Source organism: Schistocerca gregaria, chromosome X, assembly GCF_023897955.1.
Source record: "Schistocerca gregaria isolate iqSchGreg1 chromosome X, iqSchGreg1.2, whole genome shotgun sequence".
Taxonomy (NCBI): domain Eukaryota; kingdom Metazoa; phylum Arthropoda; class Insecta; order Orthoptera; family Acrididae; genus Schistocerca; species Schistocerca gregaria.
Window position 1 is genome coordinate 115780423 of NC_064931.1, and position 16561 is coordinate 115796983.

The 16561-nt window shown below is 43.7% G+C and overlaps 1 protein-coding gene across 2 annotated transcripts in view; it reads left to right on the top strand.

The window, feature by feature from the left end:
- The window catches only part of LOC126299380 (GTPase-activating Rap/Ran-GAP domain-like protein 3), a 1486407-nt gene that overhangs the window by 1254530 nt on the left and 215316 nt on the right, over positions 1-16561 (top strand). For both annotated transcript variants that reach the window (XM_049991244.1, XM_049991245.1), the window contains exon 5: positions 12288-12369. In XM_049991244.1, the coding sequence (XP_049847201.1) occupies positions 12288-12369 (82 nt within the window). The remainder of the gene's footprint in view (positions 1-12287; positions 12370-16561) is intronic.

Sequence of the window (16561 nt, forward strand, 5' to 3'; positions counted from 1 at the left end):
TCGTCCTGACACAAACAGTCGGTCATCGTCTCCGAACTGTTCTTTTACTGTATGCGTTAAACAATGCTATAAAATATACTTCCACATACAGCGCTTTTTTAACCACAATAATGTAATCATTTCCCAACAACAAAAATACCCCGAAATGTAACACCACCTCCTCCACACTTCACTATTGGCACTTGACAGGTGACGTTCTCCCGGTATTCGCCAAGCTCAGATCCTCTCATCAGATTTACATGGCTTGTAGTGAGATTCACCGCTGCAAATCATTCGTTTCCAGTCATCCACTGTCCAGTGGCGTCGTCGTACTTGACACCACCTCAGGCGTGGCATAACATTGACTACTGAAATGTGTTGCTTATACATACTTAGTATGTAAAATTAGATAGTTTTATTATTGTACCGTTGGTGGTTTACGCGTACTGAGGTGATATTCATCGTTTAAACAGGAGAGGCAGTAATTTTCTAGGCATTCTCCCCACTTTGCAAAAGCCGCATTTTTTACAAATACGTAGCTGTTATGGAGTTTCTATAGAAAAACTGACGTGGTTTCTATTCATAAAATGCTACGGTCGCAGGTTCGAATCCTGCCTCGGGCATGGATGTGTGTGATGTCCTTAGGTTAGTTAGGTTTAAGTAGTTCTAAGTTCTAGGGGACTGATGACCACAGCTGTTAAGTCCCATAGTGCTCAGAGCCATTTGAACCATTTTCTATTCATAAAAGGTTCCCTGTCGTCGTACAGTTTGACAGTAAACCGCTCATAATGCATTATTTCGTCAAATTTTGGCAAGGATAGCAGGTGATACACAATGGGACGCCAGTTTACTCGGGGTGTGACTTCTATTCTCGGGATGTCACCTCTTTTGTTTCTCGATGAGATAAGAGCAGCTCCGAATTTTTTTTTTCGATAAATATTTTACCTGACGATAAAAACAGACAAAGCAGTGCTGCTCGAAGCCGTGGACTGCTCGAAGGTCAAACTGAAACAAATGGAACACGAATTCCTCTAACTTTTAATTAAAATTCCTCCCTGCAGAGTTATTTGTAGAATCTGTGTGGACGCTATATGTAAAACCTCTTCCCGGGAATTAATTGTCCATCGCAAATTTTCCTTTTCCTTTTATACCTTTTATGAAAATAATAAAAAATACAATACACTGAGCATTATTTCGGTTTATTTGCAGTGAAGGTAACGCGAAAATTTAACATTAAATGTTTCGGCACAAGGACTCGATCCCATGATCCTCGTATTACAATCCTGCACTCCTTCCGGTGCACCAACCTCTGCCTGGCTGCGTAAGTGGCCCGTGCCTCACTCGACCAACGCCAAAAATGCTATTTTTTCTAAACGCTTGGGCACCTGGAGCTCCTACATCTATCAGGTTCATTTCTGGCCAAGCCCTGCATGCACCATAAATTTGGACGAAATCAATAATGACGAGTAGGCAGCGCTGAGCCGTCCACGGGTGTACTTCCCTATTGCCAGTCACACATGCGCGGATAATGTTTTCTAAGCCTTCTCTAGATGGAAACCACTTTGCTCATTGTAGTGTTTTGAACTGAGGACCTAGAAACGACGGAGAGGCTTCGTCCCCGCCGTAGCCCTCAGTGGTACACAACCCTACAACAGGCTACAGCAGCCCAGTCATTCCACCTCCGCCCCACACCGAACCCAGGGTTATTGTGCGGTTCACCCCCCAGTGGACCTCTGGGAACGCCTCACACCAGACGAGTGTAACCCCAATGTTTGCGCGGTAGAGTAATTATGGTCTACGCATACGTGGAGAAAGTGTTTGCTCAACAATCGCCAACATAGTATAACTGAGGCGGAATAAGGGGAACCAGCCCGTATTCGCCGAGGCAGATAGAAAACCGCCTTAAAAAATATTCACAGAGTGGCCGGCACACCGGACCTCGACACTTATCCGACGGGCGGATTCGTGCCGGGGACCGGCACGCTTTCCCACCCGGTAAGCAATGTGTTAGACCGCACGGCAATCCGAGCGCGTAACTTTACTCATAACGCAAAACTCCTTATAGCTGGGATGGACATTCACAAATAAGTGGTGCTGAATAAAATCTGTATGTTCAAATGTGTGTGAATTACTAAGGGCCAAAGCTGCTGAGGTCATCGGTCCCTAGACTTATACGCTACTTAAACTAACTTATGCTCAGAACAACACACACACACACACACACACACACACACACACACACACACATGCCCAAGGAAGGACTCGAACCTCCAGCGGGAGGGGCCGCGCGATCCGTGACATGGCTCCTCAAGCCGCGCGGCCACTCCGAGCGGCTAACATCTATATACAGGTTCCCTTGCTGGAATTTTACAGCACACAGAAAGCCCAGGCAGGTGTACATTCCGGTAATTCCTTTCACAGGTCGAACTTTCCCACAGAAGGCTACGACGTTGTTCTCAATTTACACAGTTCGACAAAAATATGGAACCACTAAAAACACACCACATTACCGTGACTGATACGGTGAAGGAAACATGTTCGCTTTCAAAACAACTTCCAGTCGTCTCGGGATGGATAAATACATTTCCTGCAAAATAGTGCCAAGTTCAGGTAACGAGCCGGCCGGTGTAGCCGTGCGGTTCTGGGAGCTTCAGTCTGGAACTGTGTGACCGCTACGGTCGCAGGTTCGAATCCTGCCTCGGGCATGGATGTGTGTGATGTCCTTAGGTTAGTTAGGTTTAAGTAGTTCTAAGTTGTAGGGGACTGATGACCACAGCAGTTGAGTCCCATAGTGCTCAGAGCCTTTTGAACCATTCATATAACGATGATGTAGATGGATATTGATCATGTACCCTTCTCTCCATAGTACACCACAAAGGATCATTAATAATGAGATCTGGTGGGTGTGGAGGCCGGGAGAGATGTGACAATTCATTCTCGTGTTCACGAAACCAGGGGCCCTGTCGTATGGGGGCAAACATTGTACCATGGGATGGATCTGATCAGCCAAAATGGTCTCATAAACTGAAACGTCCCCTTAGAGAAATTTATGAATGACTGTGCTCATAAACCCCTAACGTTATTTGATTTTCAAACAGCTGAGCAAATCTGAACGTACTCAGACATTTCGCTCTTTATTTATTCTGATCAACACACTAAACTGATACACAATATTTTTAGCGCAACGCAATCTGACTTTCAATAATCCCCACAAAATAACGGCCCTGACTAACAATAATCTATACCTTTTATGAATCACTTACCCCACAAAAATATTCATTACTCGAACTACTGCAATACCGCGAGTGCCAATACTGCCAGCTAAATAAAGGATTCTAACTACTGAAGGCACTAACTACTGATAGGCATAGTTAGCAAATGAAAGATTTTGATTGAGAACAAACAATGTAATTACCTTAATATTTACTCTTTCTGATGGACACACGTCCAGATCATCCGCTCTCAAAACTCCGCCATCTCTCCCCCCACATCCACCACTGCTGGCGGCTCACCTCCAACTGCGCAACGCTACGCGCTGCTCACATCCAACTGCCCAACACTACAATAGCACATATTCCAACAATGCAAACCCGCCACAGACTTCACACAGCACAGTCAGTGATTTTCATATACACTCCTGGAAACTGAAATAAGAACACCGTGAATTCATTGTACCAGGAAGGGGAAACTTTATTGACACATTCCTGGGGTCAGATACATCACATGATCACACTTACAGAATCACAGACACATAGACACAGGCAACAGAGCATGCACAATGTCGGCACTAGTACAGTGTATATCCACCTTTCGCAGCAATGCAGGCTGCTATTTTCCCATGGAGACGATCGTAGAGATGCTGGATGTAGTCCTGTGGAACGGCTTGCCATGCCATTTCCACCTGGCGCCTCAGTTGGACCAGCGTTCGTGCTGGACGTGCAGACCGCGTGAGACGACGCTTCATCCAGTCCCAAACATGCTCAATGGGGGACAGATCCGGAGATCTTCCTGGCCAGGGTATTTGACTTACACCTTCTAGAGCACGTTGGGTGGCACGGGATACATGCGGACGTGCATTGTCCTGTTGGAACAGCAAGTTCCCTTGCCGGTCTAGGAATGGTAGAACGATGGGTTCGATGACGGTTTGGATGTACCGTGCACTATTCAGTGTCCCCTCGACGATGACCAGAGGTGTACGGCCAGTGTAGGAAATCGCTCCCCACACCATGATGCCGGGTGTTGGCCGTGTGTGCCTCGGTCGTATGCAGTCCTGATTGTGGCGCTCACCTGCACGGCGCCAAACACGCATACGACCATCATTGGCACCAAGGCAGAAGCGACTCTCATCGCTGAAGACGACACGTCTCCATTCGTCCCTCCATTCACGCCTGTCGCGACACCACTGGAGGCGGGCTGCACGATGTTGGGGCGTGAGCGGAAGATGGCATAACGGTGTGCGGGACCGTAGCCCAGCTTCATGGAGACGGTTGCGAATGGTCCTCGCCGATACCCCAGGAGCAACAGTGTCCCTAATTTGCTGGGAAGTGGCGGTGCGGTCCCCTACGGCACTGTGTAGGTTCCTACAGTCTTGGCGTGCATCCGTGCGTCGCTGCGGTCCGGTCCCAGGTCGACGGGCACGTGCACCTTCCGCCGACCACTGGCGACAACATCGATGTACTGTGGAGACCTCACGCCTCGCATGTTGAGCAATTCGGCGGTACGTCCACCCGGCCTCCCGCATGCCCACTATACGCCCTCGCTCAAAGTCCGTCAACTGCACATACGTACGGTTCACGTCCACGCTGTCGCGGCATGCTACCAGTGTTAAAGACTGCAATGGAGCTCCGTATGCCACGGCAAACTGGCTGACACTGACGGCGGCGGTGCACAAATGCTGCGCAGCTAGCGCCATTCCACGGCCAACACCGCGGTTCCTGGTGTGTCCGCTGTGCCGCGCGTGTGATCATTGCTTGTACAGCCCTCTCGCAGTGTCCGGAGCAAGTATGGTGGGTCTGACACACCGGTGTCAATGTGTTCTTTTTTCCATTTCCAGGAGTGTAGAACATTAAGTGGCGTTACCAACACAAAAACCTATACAGCCTCCTTACAATACCTTGGTAGCAATGCGACTTTGCAAAGTAACATTGGGACCCATGGAATACCGCGATATCGCTTCCAAAATCATCACCGAACCCCTACCATGTTTCAGTCTTGAGATGTAACTCGGCTAGAAGTCAGAAGCACTGTGAAACAAGTCCCACTCGACCAAATGACATCCTTCAATTGGGCTGTAGTCCAGGTTTTATGGCTTTGGAATCACGTTTTCGTGTTACGGGCTTTTGCAGTACTGAAGAGTGGTGTTTGCATTCCAGCTCGCCGTCCAGTTGCCGGCCGCGGTGGTCTCGTGGTTCTAGGCGCGCAGTCCGGAACCGTGCGACTTCTACGGTCGCAGGTTCGAATCCTGCCTCGGGCATGGATGTGTGTGATGTCCTTAGGTTAGTTAGGTTTAAGTAGTTCTAAGTTCTAGGGGACTGATAACCACAGCAGTTGAGTCCCATAGTGCTCAGAGCCTTTTGAACCATTCATATAACGATGATGTAGATGGATATTGATCATGTGCCCTTCTCTCCAAAGTACACCACAAAGGATCATTAATAATGAGATTTGGTGGGTGTGGAGGCCGGGAGAGATGTGACAATTCATTCTCGTGTTCACGAAACCAGGGGCCCTGACGTATGGGGGCAAACATTGTACCATGGGATGGATCTGATCAGCCAAAATGGTCTCATAAACTGAAACGTCCCCTTAGAGAAATTTATGAATGACTGTGCTCATAAACCCCTAACGTTATTTGATTTTCAAACAGCTGAGCAAATCTGAACGTACTCAGACATTTCGCTCTTTATTTATTCTGATCAACACACTAAACTGATACACAATATTTTTAGCGCAACGCAATCTGACTTTCAATAATCCCCACAAAATAACGGCCCTGACTAACAATAATCTATACCTTTTATGAATCACTTACCCCACAAAAATATTCATTACTCGAACTACTGCAATACCGCGAGTGCCAATACTGCCAGCTAAATAAAGGATTCTAACTACTGAAGGCACTAACTACTGATAGGCATAGTTAGCAAATGAAAGATTTTGATTGAGAACAAACAATGTAATTACCTTAATATTTACTCTTTCTGATGGACACACGTCCAGATCATCCGCTCTCAAAACTCCGCCATCTCTCCCCCCACATCCACCACTGCTGGCGGCTCACCTCCAACTGCGCAACGCTACGCGCTGCTCACATCCAACTGCCCAACACTACAATAGCAAATATTCCAACAATGCAAACCCGCCACAGACTTCACACAGCACAGTCAGTGATTTTCATATAGAACATTAAGTGGCGTTACCAACACAAAAACCTATACAGCCTCCTTACAATACCTTGGTAGCAATGCGACTTTGCAAAGTAACATTGGGACCCATGGAATACCGCGATATCGCTTCCAAAATCATCACCGAACCCCTACCATGTTTCAGTCTTGAGATGTAACTCGGCTAGAAGTCAGAAGCACTGTGAAACAAGTCCCACTCGACCAAATGACATCCTTCAATTGGGCTGTAGTCCAGGTTTTATGGCTTTGGAATCACGTTTTCGTGTTACGGGCTTTTGCAGTACTGAAGAGTGGTGTTTGCATTCCAGCTCGCCCTCCAGTTGCCGGCCGCGGTGGTCTCGCGGTTCTAGGCGCGCAGTCCGGAACCGTGCGACTTCTACGGTCGCAGGTTCGAATCCTGCCTCGGGCACGGATGTGTGTGATGTCCTTAGGTTAGTTAGGTTTAAGTAGTTCTAAGTACTAGTGAACTAATGACCACAGCAGTTGAGTACCACAGTGCTCAGAGCCATTTGAGCCCTCCAGTTCGCTGCGTCTGGAGATATATTGAAGAGTGGTGTTTGCATTTCAGCTCGCCCTGCAGTTCGCTGCGTCTGGAGATACTCTCTTGTTGTTTTGGTGCTCAGAGGATTCACCAGTGTGACATTCTGTTCTGCAGTGGCTTTTGCAACTATCGTCCATTTATTTTTCGTCACAGTCCTATTCAATCACTGTTCAACATGAACACACACTAACGTATCCAAAATAGGCGGTCAAAAATTAAAGGCCCATGTACAAAATAAACATCAAATTTATTTTAATTAAGAGAACACAATTTTCCTTCTTGCAAACAGGTCTTGAAACAATCGTCAACAAGATAAATTCTTCTAGCTTGAACATAACACAGTGCTTTAGGCAGAAGTTCTGGTAACGGAGAAAAGAAAGAGTTCTGAAATGAAGTCTCGAAAAAACTAGTTAAGAGTTAACGTTAACAATGACAAATTTAAGTCCAGTGAAGCTGGTATAATCACAAACACCGAAATATTAAAAGTCCAGTAGTCAGTCACTATATCAACGACACTTCCTCGTCTGGAAGAATCCTTGCAGGTTCTGGGGTGCGAGAACTGGCTCAGAAGGCAGTGACAGATGCGCACTAGCTCTGGAGTGAGCTCATGATTGAAGAAATGCGCATGCATTCGACGCCTGGCCCAGGAAGCCCAACTGAAGTGAACTGGCTGTGCGGCTGGTCCCGGCAGAAGTTCGAGTCCTCCCTCGGGCATGGGTGTGTGTGTTTGTCCTTAAGATAATTTAGGTTAAGTAGTGTGTAAGCTTAGGGTCTGATGACCTAAGCAATTAAGTCCCATAAGATTTCACACACATTTGAACTTTTTTGTTTAGTGGACTGGAGTTTGAGGGCCCATACACTGGCCTAAGTACAACTCTCGGCCATGGCACAGTCGGGCTTACTTCGTGTCATATGGCTGACGTAGTAAAGAAGTCCGTAGAACCAGCGACCTCTGTTGGCTCTTAGATCGCCGTCTGGTGGCCGTGGCTAGTGTGGCGGCCCTCTGGTGTTGTCTTTAAGAAATCCGGCTGCCCAAATTACTTGGATGTAATATGGGAGAGCTTCTGTGAAGTGTGGAAAGTAGGAGACGAGGTACTGTCGGAAGTAAAGTTGTGAGGACGGGGCGTGAGTGGTGCTTGGGTAACTCAGATGGTAGATGCCCGCGAAAGGTAAAGGTCCCGAGCTCGAGTCTCTGTCCAGCACACAGTTTTAATCTGCCAGGAAGTTTCATATAGGCGCACACTCCTCTGCAGAGTGAAAATTTCATTCTGTATACTCTTTGAGAGTAGCCTGCTTCGCGTTTTTAACGACTATGTTTACATCTATAGAAGTGAAAGGACATGTTGTGCTATTACGTACCTTAAGCAAGGGTTGAAAATCATTTGTCAAAAATTCAGTTATATGATGTGCAACACAATACGTCTTTGTATCCAGTATGTGGTATTCAGGACTATATAAATAGATTTTCAACTCGTTTATGTCAATAGGTTCCTGTTCTCACGCCGGCCGGAGTGGCCTTGCAGTTCTAGGCGCTACAGTCTGGAAATGCGCAACCGCTACGGTCGCAGGTTCGAATCCTGTCTCGGGCATGGATGAGTGTGATGTCCTTAGGTTAGTTAGGTTTAAGTAGTTCTAAGTTATATGGGACTGATGGCCTCAGAAGTTAAGTCCCATAGTGCTCAGAGCCATTTGAACCAAATGTGGGCTGATGATGAGCTACTCGTCCATTGTAGCCCATCCTTTTGTAACTCCCTACGCGCAGTCATTGTGCTAGATGGACGGTTGGTAGTCCTTTGAAACTCATCAGTGAATCTTTGCACTGATGTCATGCAATTTTTATTCAACTACCTTCTGCAGTACTAGACTGTCTCCGTCCATCAGTTCATGAGATGCGCCTGGTCTTGGTGCAGCTGCTGTTGATCCTTCGCGTTTTCACTTCACAATCAGAGTTGAAATGTCCCTGATGAATCTGTTACCCAGGTAACATCCAGTGACTAGTTCACGTTTGAAACCACTTACCCCTCATGACCTACCTGCTCTCCTGTTACTGCTTCTCTACTGATAACACAATACTCCGCGGCTCATTCCATACTGCCGGGACCGCCTCTCGTTGCATATCGTGGCCAAGTTACGCATTATATAGGCGTGTTCGGATACTTTTGATCACATAATGAAAGTTTGTGTTGACACAGAAACCATAATTTTTCGACGCGGGATTAGCTGAGCGGTCTTAGGCGCTGCAGTCATGGACTGTGCGGCTGGTCCCGGCGGAGGTTCGAGTCATCCCTTGGGCATGGGTGTGTGCGTTTGTCCTTAGGATAATTTAGGTTAAGTAGTGTGTAACATTAGGGACTGATGACCTTAGCAGCTAAGTCCCATAAGATTTCACACACACACACTAAATTTTTCCATTCGCAGTCCTCCAACAGCAGTGATAAATGGCTAATATATTAACGGAAATGGGAAGTGATTCACCGTGAAGCACCAGTCTGATACTTGTTACACTTGTTGCATATGTTCAACATATAACGGATATTAAATGATAAAATTTTATTTCATTTGGAATTTTTGATCGTATCGACATTAGTACGAAATGTTACCCCCAAGTGCACGAAAATACTCTTGTATTCTAATTTATAATACTGAAAGCCAAGTTCGCTTGGTACACGTCAGTCTCGTCGACAAAAAGAGATCATGCCAAAATTGTAATAATACAGTTCCAAACTGGTTTGTCAAACATGTAAAACTTCCTAAAAAATATCGATATCACCATCTCAAGGGTCGTTTAGCTTTGTTACAGAAATTATTGGTGCTATTATTGCTATTGGTGCTATGTATATTTTATTAAGCATGTTATATAAAAACTGATGTCTTATTCTTTATTCTAATGGCAAGGTCTAAAAAATTGATACTGTCATCTACTTGATGTTCAACTGTGAATTTCATGTTTTCATGGGATTTGTTGAATAACTGGTTCAATTCATTGATGTCATCTTTTGTGCCATTGATTAAAATGATGGTATCTGTAGTAGTAGTAGATGATATTTTTGAGGAGGTGGTGATTGTAATTCAGGATTTGGCTTCTAAATTACTTATAAATATTTCAGCTAACAATCCTGAGATGTTTTACCCCATTACCAGGCATCTGCCTGTTTGTAGATTTTATTGTTAAGATAGTTGTGTGAAAGTGTGAATTCGAGCAAGTCCATTAGTTCAGTAATGTGAGTTGAAGGGATTTTTTTGTGCTTCTGTTGGTTGGCATTAATTATCTATAGCGTAGGATCTATTGGCACAGAGAAATGAAGATTTGTTATATCAAATGTGGTAAGTGTACCTGCATCAGGAACTTCTATATTTTTCACATGTTGTGTAAATTCTGCTCTGTTTTTAAGTGTTCTCTCATTATTGAATGTGTATGCTTCTTTGAGAATTTTGAAGAGCATTTTGTTGGATTTCAATGTTGGGCTGGTTTTTTTTTTATCATTGGTTGTGATCAAAGGCAAGGTACCTGTGGGCACATTGTTACAATGTTTCTTGCGTCTTGGATGGTGAGTAGGAAGTTGATGTTGTTTGAGATGTGTTTAATCTCTTTTTGTATTCTGGCTGTTGGATCTTTATATATTACATCTGTTACATGAAATAACTGCCAGAACGTTGGGGTTTATAATCCTAAGAACTCCTGCTTTGGAAAGTTTGCTCTCATCCAGTCACTACTTCCACCTTCACTCCTTGTCTCACTTTCTGTTTCTCTTCCTCTTGCTCTCGCTCTGCATCCAGCCTTTCATTTCTATCTGCGAATACCAACCAAAACCGTTATTTGTGTATAATTTTACCACTGTAGCCAACATAATTATTGTACTGAAAAGTTGCAACATGTTATCTTTTATATACTCGAGTAAGAAGTTTAAACTATATTTACTTGACAAAATCGGATTTATATACCATCTGAAATATTTATTCCAACGCATGTATTCAGCACCTCAAAACAAAGATCTCCAAAATCCTTTAAAATTTATTCTGTAATAATGTTGTTACGATGGATATTCTTTGAACTTTGTGATAATGTTTCTCTTCTGCTATGTGATCCTTGAACCTAATAGTTTCCCGACACCATATTTGCTTACAAAATATGACAGTATATATGTGATGTGTTACGGCAGTGAAACGAATCTGTCGCAACTAGAGGTACTCTGTTTACTTATTTTATTTTTACCACTAGATATACGTTTAATCTTTTTGTCATAAGGAATCCAATACCACGTTTTGAAATAGTGTTTTGTTTCTCCCACGAGACAGTGTTAAAAGTTCCTCCAAAAAATCTTAACACAACACACACACACACACACACACACACACACACACACACACACACACACACACGTCATACTAACAAATGTAAATCCAACTAATGATGGAGGTTTAAAACTTTGACACGCGTCGTGAAGATAAACAAACAGTGACTGGTAACAGTAAACAGTAAACTTGTTGATTGGTTTAAACATTTTGTTAGCGGTGCTGTTGTGTCCGCGCAGCTGACTGGAAATGTATACAGACAAAACTGCTCTTTGTGCTGATGGTCGGCTGTACTGGTTGTGAATGTACCTCTGAATGTTAGACAAACGATGTGCATCAAACACGATAGTGCGCCAGCCCATTTCAGCATTGCTGTGAGGAATCATCTGAGAGCTGAATCTATGGATCGGCCCTGTGGGCTGGCCACCTAGGTCACCTGACCCCACGTGTCTGGGTTCCTTCCTCTAGGGGCATATGAAGCAGCTGTCGTATGAAACCGTTGTAGAAGAATTCTTCGCCAGAAATGCCGTAGCTGCTGGTACCATTGCGGACATGCCAGAAAACTGCAAACAGACACGACAATCAAAGGGTCGACGATATACTACGTGCATACAGTCCAATGATCGCGCATTCGAGCAGTTTTTGTAAATGCTACTGCTGTAATAAGCATGCTAAACTACCTTCTGCGTAAATCCTCCCTACCATCCGAAACTGACATTGAGTACATATATATGACGTTGTTTAATCCTGTATTAATCTGAACGAATAATTTCGAGCACACTGTATACTGAAAACACAGGATTATCAGTTTGCTAACGTTCATGATGTAACACTTTCCATTTACGTCATTTTACGAAAGAAGATTAGCTTCACTTGTCTGTTTTCCGGTTTCATTCACTACGAATCTGTTAACATGTGTCAAATATTCGACAGGGCCTGAATCACATACAGTTTTCATCCTGTAGCTACAGCGCAGCTGTTGGATGGAAAGTTGCAGCGACCACGTATCTCCCAGCAGTGAGGTGTGGCGTGGGCGTTATAGTTGATGACCATGTCTCTTGTGTTTACAGATGTTCGGTTCACCGAGCACGCCGGTCCTCGAGAACCCAGAGTACCAGACGCGCTGGTACTTCAAGTACTTTCTCGGCAAGCGTAAGTACCAAGATGGAGAGATTTCTAGCGGCGCTTGCATGTTTAATTCAGTGGTTGTCACGTTAAAGGGAGGCAAATCTGTTCCCGTCCTTCCCACCGCCTCGCACTCTGCTGGTATATGATCAAAGAGAGAACGTTTAACAGTACCTCTGGACAGAAAGAACTCTGTCGTTTTAGTGGCGATTCATGCCAGTAAATATTCTAACTTTCATCAATCATTACAGTCTGCAGCAATTTGAAGAAAAAGAGTGCTCATACTACTCGGCGAAAAGAAGCATGAAAACTGCGGAATTTATGACCCATGAATCATTTATCAACGAAAGACACATTCAATGTATTTAGTTTTTCATTTGTGTCCCCCGCTAATAATTATACGCAGTTCATGTCATGTGGAAATGCACTGTATGATTAAATATTTTCTCATATACTAACAACCCTCTCTAGCACACCTTACCTGAGTTGAAGAAAATGCATGATTGCTCTCCATCCCTTTAGCGTCACATCTGCTACTTTTTAGAGTGTGTGTGTGTGTGTGTGTGTGTGTGTGTGTGAGAGAGAGAGAGAGAGAGAGAGAGAGAGAGAGAGAGAGAGAGAGAGAGGCGGGGGGGGGGGGGGGTGAGGGTATACACGTTAATAGAAACAAAAACATGCCAGTAAACATGGGTCCGCAGACAATTAATTTCTGAGATAGTTACTAATCTATGCTAACTAACCGCACCCACATCACTGTACTGTGTTGTCCTATTTGGTACTAATACACACGTCTTTGCAGTGAGTTGCGAATTCTTTGAAACATACCCGAATCACATATTAAATCTTGACAAAGATGGAAAGAAGATTAGGACTCGACGTTCCGTCGACAACTAGGTTATTAGAGACGGAGCACACGGGTTGTTTCAGGGATGCGGAACGAAATCGGCCGTGCCCTTTCGAAGGAACCATCCCGGTATTTGCTGTAGCGATATAGGGAAATCACGGAAAACCTTAATCTGGATGGTCGCGCGCGGATTTGAACCGTCGTCCTCCCGAATGGGAGTCCACTGTGCTAACCCCTGCGCCACCTCGATCGGTAATCTTGACAAGAATCTACAATTCAGTTCTCCTGCTCTTCATCTGTACCGACGGCGTGCTGTACATTTGACTTTTTGAGATTCACCCAGATAGAGATTTAGGACAAAAATCTTGGAGAGCACGTTACAGGCCCTTTGCAGACTATATCGTCAACATATTTTTCTTCCTTAGGGCCAGCAGCTTAATATATCCCGTATGTCAGATAATGACATGATTATTGGAAATAATGCAACAACCAAAGATAATCGTGACAAAATTTAGTTAGTAAAATAATGTCCCTGTTCATGCGCATAAGCCGGCCGCGGTGGTCTCGCGGTTCTAAGCGCGCAGTCCGGAACCGTGCGACTGCTACGGTCGCAGGTTCGAATCCTGCCTCGGGCATGGATGTGTGTGATGTCCTTAGGTTAGTTAGGTTTAAGTAGTTCTAAGTTCTAGGGGACTGATGACCATAGCAGTTGAGTCCCATAGTGCTCAGAGCCATTTGAACCATTTTGAACCATGCGCATAATCTTTGTAAACATATTACGCCATAATACTTGAACTGTCAAACTACTGTCAAACCGTAATTAACGTAATATTTTCAATATATTTGTGTCATTTACCATCTTATCAAAACATGGACAGATGTAAGACAGCTTACTAACGACGTAATATGGACGTGACATCAGTCTAAACATGAGTATAATATAGTCACTTTAATATAAGTGACATTCATATTTATACACGTTCACACCAAAATTGTATCCGCAGATACTTGACAATGGTGCTAAATGCCGAAACAGTCTGTCGTGAATAAAGACTAGTTATTTTAAGCAGCTACTCTGGTGCATCATCCTAATAATGCTTTACAGGTTATCCATCCTGGAACACATTGGCGCGTTGTATGTCGCCTTACGTCAGCATGCACCACACTCCCCAACCATCGGCCCATGGGTGAAATTTGAGTTCAGTAACACGGGGACGTTACCGAAAAGTTTATATTTCAAATACTAAGTAAAACAATATTTTATACTCTACTCAGTGGCCACTCATAACCACACAGTAGCAGTTATCTCGTTTGAGTACTCATGTTTACTGGGACGTTTTTGGTTTTACTAATGGCATACTCCAAGCCGTGCTAGTTATCGCTATTCATTATGATATACCCTATTGTTAAAATTATACTGTGTATGTAACTCAAATTTTATGAGGCAAGGTGAAATGATGTCGGCCTGGCAGTGTATGAGTGAACTTTCAGGTCAAACCGCACGTAGTCTTATCCTAGGCAGAGGACTTGGTTCAGTTGTTGTCCACTGACAAGAAGAGATAGACCAACTTCTCACCCACAGTAACAAATCCACGCACAAAATCACGTGAATTATTTTTGAATCCTTCCCAGCATTGGTATACTTGTTCTTTTTTGGCCTACATTCAGTAAATGTGCAACCTGCCACACATAAATCATTCTCACTGTTAATCCTTCAGACATAATATATTCCACTCTTTCTTCTAATATGGTTATTTCATATACCTGTATTCTGCGATAAAACAGCACATTATTGTAAGCCCTGTCGATGTTTCCACCTGCACTTGCATCTTTTGGACATTCTTAACGTAGTTCATCTCCAAGAGAAGTACTTCCACATCCAGTGTATCAATTTGAGCGAAACAGACACAATACGGCTCCAACGCAAAGCTTTGCAAAAACTATTACGCAATCCAAGTTACCACATTATTTACTTTATTACCCAGCATGAAAAAATATAGAAAAAGTAGTTTGTATCAACACCATGTCCGTACCGGACCGAGAACATTTAACCTAGCCATCATATATCAGCTAGTAATTAAAATATTATTGTGTGTTCCAAATTTTATTTCCACAACTCCGTTATGTTGTTGAGCTTACATTTAATGCCAAGGCAGTATTCACGACAATCATTTCAGCGTTTCATGTGCAGGCATTGGTGTGAGTACTGTTTCTCAAATGGACCCAATGAGCACAATTCCGTAACAGAATATAGGTGCAGGTTGACATAACTTCTAAATATACTGTATTATAAGATGAAAGATCCAGTGTGTTTGAATGCAAACATATTTTATGAGTGAAAAGCAGCAGTGTATAATAATGTTTACACTCCCTAAAAAGCGATTTAGTTTATCTGACTGCTTGTAACAGCGACACGTCTATCATCATATAACTCCGTTGCTACAGCAGTACTACTCTCTGTACCCTAGCTGTCATTCGCTTTAGGTATGACGTCACACTGTAAAGCAAACACTGCAATATACAGTGTATTAAACCTTCGAGTACTATGGTTTTGTGCCTGAATCCACCACTTTATTATTATTATTGTTGTTGTTTTTTAAGTATCAGTTCCTTGAAACCACCGACGCTTTTGCAATACAGACATCTAGTGGTACACTAGTTCTTGTATGAATGTAGCGCACTGTGTCAGTCACTTATTGCGTTCGAAGCAACAGTCAGAGCGGTTGTTGTGCTATGTGACTGTAGCAGATTGCGGCATGCGACTTTTTTCTTTTCTTTTTTTTTTGTCGTGGCCGAGTTGAGGAGATCATTGGCAGTGGAAGTAAGCATATGTAACGTTATTACAACGTAAATTTGAGTTTGTACTACTGCTTTTACCAGTAGTTTTGCAATGAAACTACTGTGGCAGTAGGTAATTTGAGCGTGTGTCTCATACGAATAACCGAGCCATCAGTATACTATTCCTAATCCAAAAGATAGTGTCCAAGGCTTTCTACGAAGAAAATGTAGGACAGTATTTTACAAGTTTTTGTGATGAACTGGTTTTAGCTCATTGAGTAACTGATTTCTTGTAAGTCTCATACGAACGCCACGTCTCATGGCCCATAACAATTTGATCAAGGAATGACAACCTTCGTCTGTGCACCCCAGCAGGAACGTGAGAGCCGAACCTATTCTGGGGGGCATGATAATCATCAGAAAGAAATCTTGGCAACCAACAAGTAAATCTCTTCCATTAGCCCAGTTTTTCAGTCGCTAATTCGAAGAAACGTAGTTGTAAAACGTAAATAAATTGGCCAGATTTTTAATTATGAGTCGTTCATTTGCTCTAGAAATTTCAGTTGTCTCAGAGCACTATAATTCATGGTATTATCT